Source organism: Perkinsus marinus (genome assembly GCF_000006405.1).
Source record: "Perkinsus marinus ATCC 50983 genomic scaffold scf_1104296930808, whole genome shotgun sequence".
In the NCBI taxonomy this organism is placed as follows: Eukaryota; Perkinsozoa; order Perkinsida; family Perkinsidae; genus Perkinsus; species Perkinsus marinus.
The window spans coordinates 1-2,598 of record NW_003216004.1 but is presented as its reverse complement, the minus strand read 5'-3'; the positions used below and the strand labels follow the sequence as shown (position 1 = coordinate 2,598).

At 47.5% G+C, this 2,598-nt stretch overlaps 1 protein-coding gene across 1 annotated transcript; it reads right to left on the bottom strand.

The window, feature by feature from the left end:
• Positions 1-1,118: 1,118 nt before the first annotated feature.
• Positions 1,119-1,703, bottom strand: Pmar_PMAR018899 (hypothetical protein; the record flags this gene model as incomplete). Its single annotated transcript, XM_002786845.1, has 4 exons — positions 1,119-1,224; positions 1,268-1,357; positions 1,408-1,575; positions 1,627-1,703. 4 exons carry the CDS (start codon positions 1,701-1,703, stop codon positions 1,119-1,121), a joined length of 441 nt encoding a protein of 146 aa, XP_002786891.1.
• Positions 1,704-2,598: the final 895 nt, after the last annotated feature.

Here is a 2,598-nt window from a genome sequence, read left to right as displayed (position 1 = left end):
GACAGCTCCCTGCCTACAGGTGGTATCCTTCAATTTCGGAGGAGCTAGTCGGAGGGGCGTCAAGGAAGTAAAAGATGTGGACTCTGGTGGTCAGATGGCCCCCAAGGTGGGCAGTTGGATTGCCGCTTGCCTGTATGATGAGGATACACATGATGTTATTTTGTAGAGAGTTTGTGGTCACATGATGAATCATTAGGTCGGAATACTACGTCGAACGAGGTGATGGAATAACAGCCGTACACTGTTAATTGTGTTGTCATGGAGGATTGTTGTAATGATGGCATGCTACATCCTTTCACATTGCTAACAAGTCTCGTTGGGTTTATGCTAACGTTTCGAGTCGAAACTAAGATGCGGCAAGTTGGGACAGAAGGGAGATTATTCTACGAGGAAAAGGAAATGAACTACAATGGAGTGATTAGGGATTGGATTGTTGCCAGGGCTGTGTTCGCGAAGTTGGTGTGTAGCTATTTTGGCAACAAAGGGACTCCTGCTCATTATCTACTACCTCAATAACTCGGATCATTTAAACGGTGTAATAATCTTCTTGCAATGATAGAATAGTAAGGATATCGTCAATATTACTCAGCAGGGGAACTGTCAGTACTGATGCTGCTACTCGGTGGAGAGGCAGCGGCGCTTCCACCATTCTCGAGGTTACCAACATTCGCAGTAGTCGAGGTAGGAGCTCGGCGATGATGCCGCACCCCACCACCAAACCGTGGAGGAAGGCTAGGCTTATGTGCTGTCTCTTGATCAGCACTATGAAGGGAGGTCTGCCCGAGGGACATCACATAATATACACTTGAATATGCATTCCCGCCGCTTACCGCTCCCGGACTATTATTACGACTACCCAAGCCAGCACTGAGCCCACCGCCCCATACGTTAGCATCTGGACTCTCCGGCGACCCTTGTTCATGTTGTTGGCTTTGAGTGTTGGGTGAGAGAGTACCACCGTATCTGAGGTACTTAGAGTACATCCCTGTAGTCAGCTACCTAACGACGACTCACATTGCAACCCGTCGACGTTTATTCTCAATGTCATTCGAATCCTTTGATACCGTCATCCCTGACCTGAACTTCCATGCTGCTTTGTGGCTCCACAAGAGACATGATCACTTATAGGCCTCCATTTCTGCCTCTATTAAGGCAACCCTCAATTCAGCCTCAGCCACCTCGAACTGTTCTTCTATTCCACGCTCACACAGTGCCGTCGCTTGCCTGAAAATGTGGCGTTAAGGATGTCGAATAGGTCGTAACCTACCTGATAGCAACGTCGATAACAGCTGCAGTGGTGGTATCACAGTAGTCATAAGCGGCTTTTAGTTTGGGATCATCCAGGACACAAGCCGGCCTGAATCACAGTGAGTCATTCCTCGAGCAGTATAGTAGGTTGCACCATACCCGGGAGGAGCGACCAAATCGTCTAGACTGAGCTCCTTGAAAACAGGCTTCGCATTAGTGGGGTCCTCTTTCTCAGTCTCCCCTTGGGATGACCGAGAGGCATCATGCTTATCTGGATCAGTTTTAACGTGTTGACCGCTTCCATCACTAGGAGTTGATCGATGTTGGCTGAACAATGGCCAAAGCTTTAGATGACTCAAACAATGGATCCTTTCTTACACGTCAATCTCCTTCATACCATCACTCCTGCTACTGTTAGCAATACCACTAAGCTGATGGCCTTCACTTTTCATCATTGACGATATTGGGTTTGCACTGGCTAGATACTGTTGAAGTTGTTGTTCGGGTGCCATCACTCCTCCTGGTACCTTGATGACAGAATTATGAGGATACCACAACCTGCGACCGACCCCTGGCTGCGAGCCAAATGCTTGGGGTTGTTGTTGATGATGTTGTTGTTGTTGCATGAGAATGCTGCTGCCTGGCGTTGGGAATCCTGAAAAGATGTCTCCTAGTCTTAGTAAGATGAATGATAGTAATTACCAGGGAAGCCAGAGGGCGGCGGAAGGGTGGGGTAAGCAGCCATAGGAGGATTGGGTATAAGAGGGATGCCAGGCATCATACCATAAGGTGGCATCATGGGGTATGTCACTGGTAGAGGCCCTGGTAAGCCCTGTGGTGGGAGGGGTGATGGCGTCGGCTGGATGGTAGAACCGAACGGGGGCAGAGGGGGCTGTGGTTGTTGTTGCTGCGAGTTGTTGTTGTTGTTGTTGATGATGATGTTATACGGGTTATAGGACATTATAACCGCAAGGATGTCATCATGAAAACGACACTGTAAGGATACTGACGAGTGTGCTTACCACGGCCTGAAATTAATACGTATGCATTATTCGGAAACAACAATGGGCAGAGTGGATATAAGAGGGATAACTCCATGAATATGGGGGTAATAGCTATTACACTTATCGTCATCATCATTACTCATATTACTAGCACCACTGAACGAACCTAACAGCTGTTAGCTTGATGGTAACCTCGCATACCCAATATGTCCACCATGATGCCCTCCCTAGGCTGTTACATGTCTTTAATATGTCTTCTGTTCACTTGAATGATTGGATCATGTAAGATAATCGTCTGTTGACCATCATACCCAATGTTCTTGTTGTGTTAATGCCATCATACTCT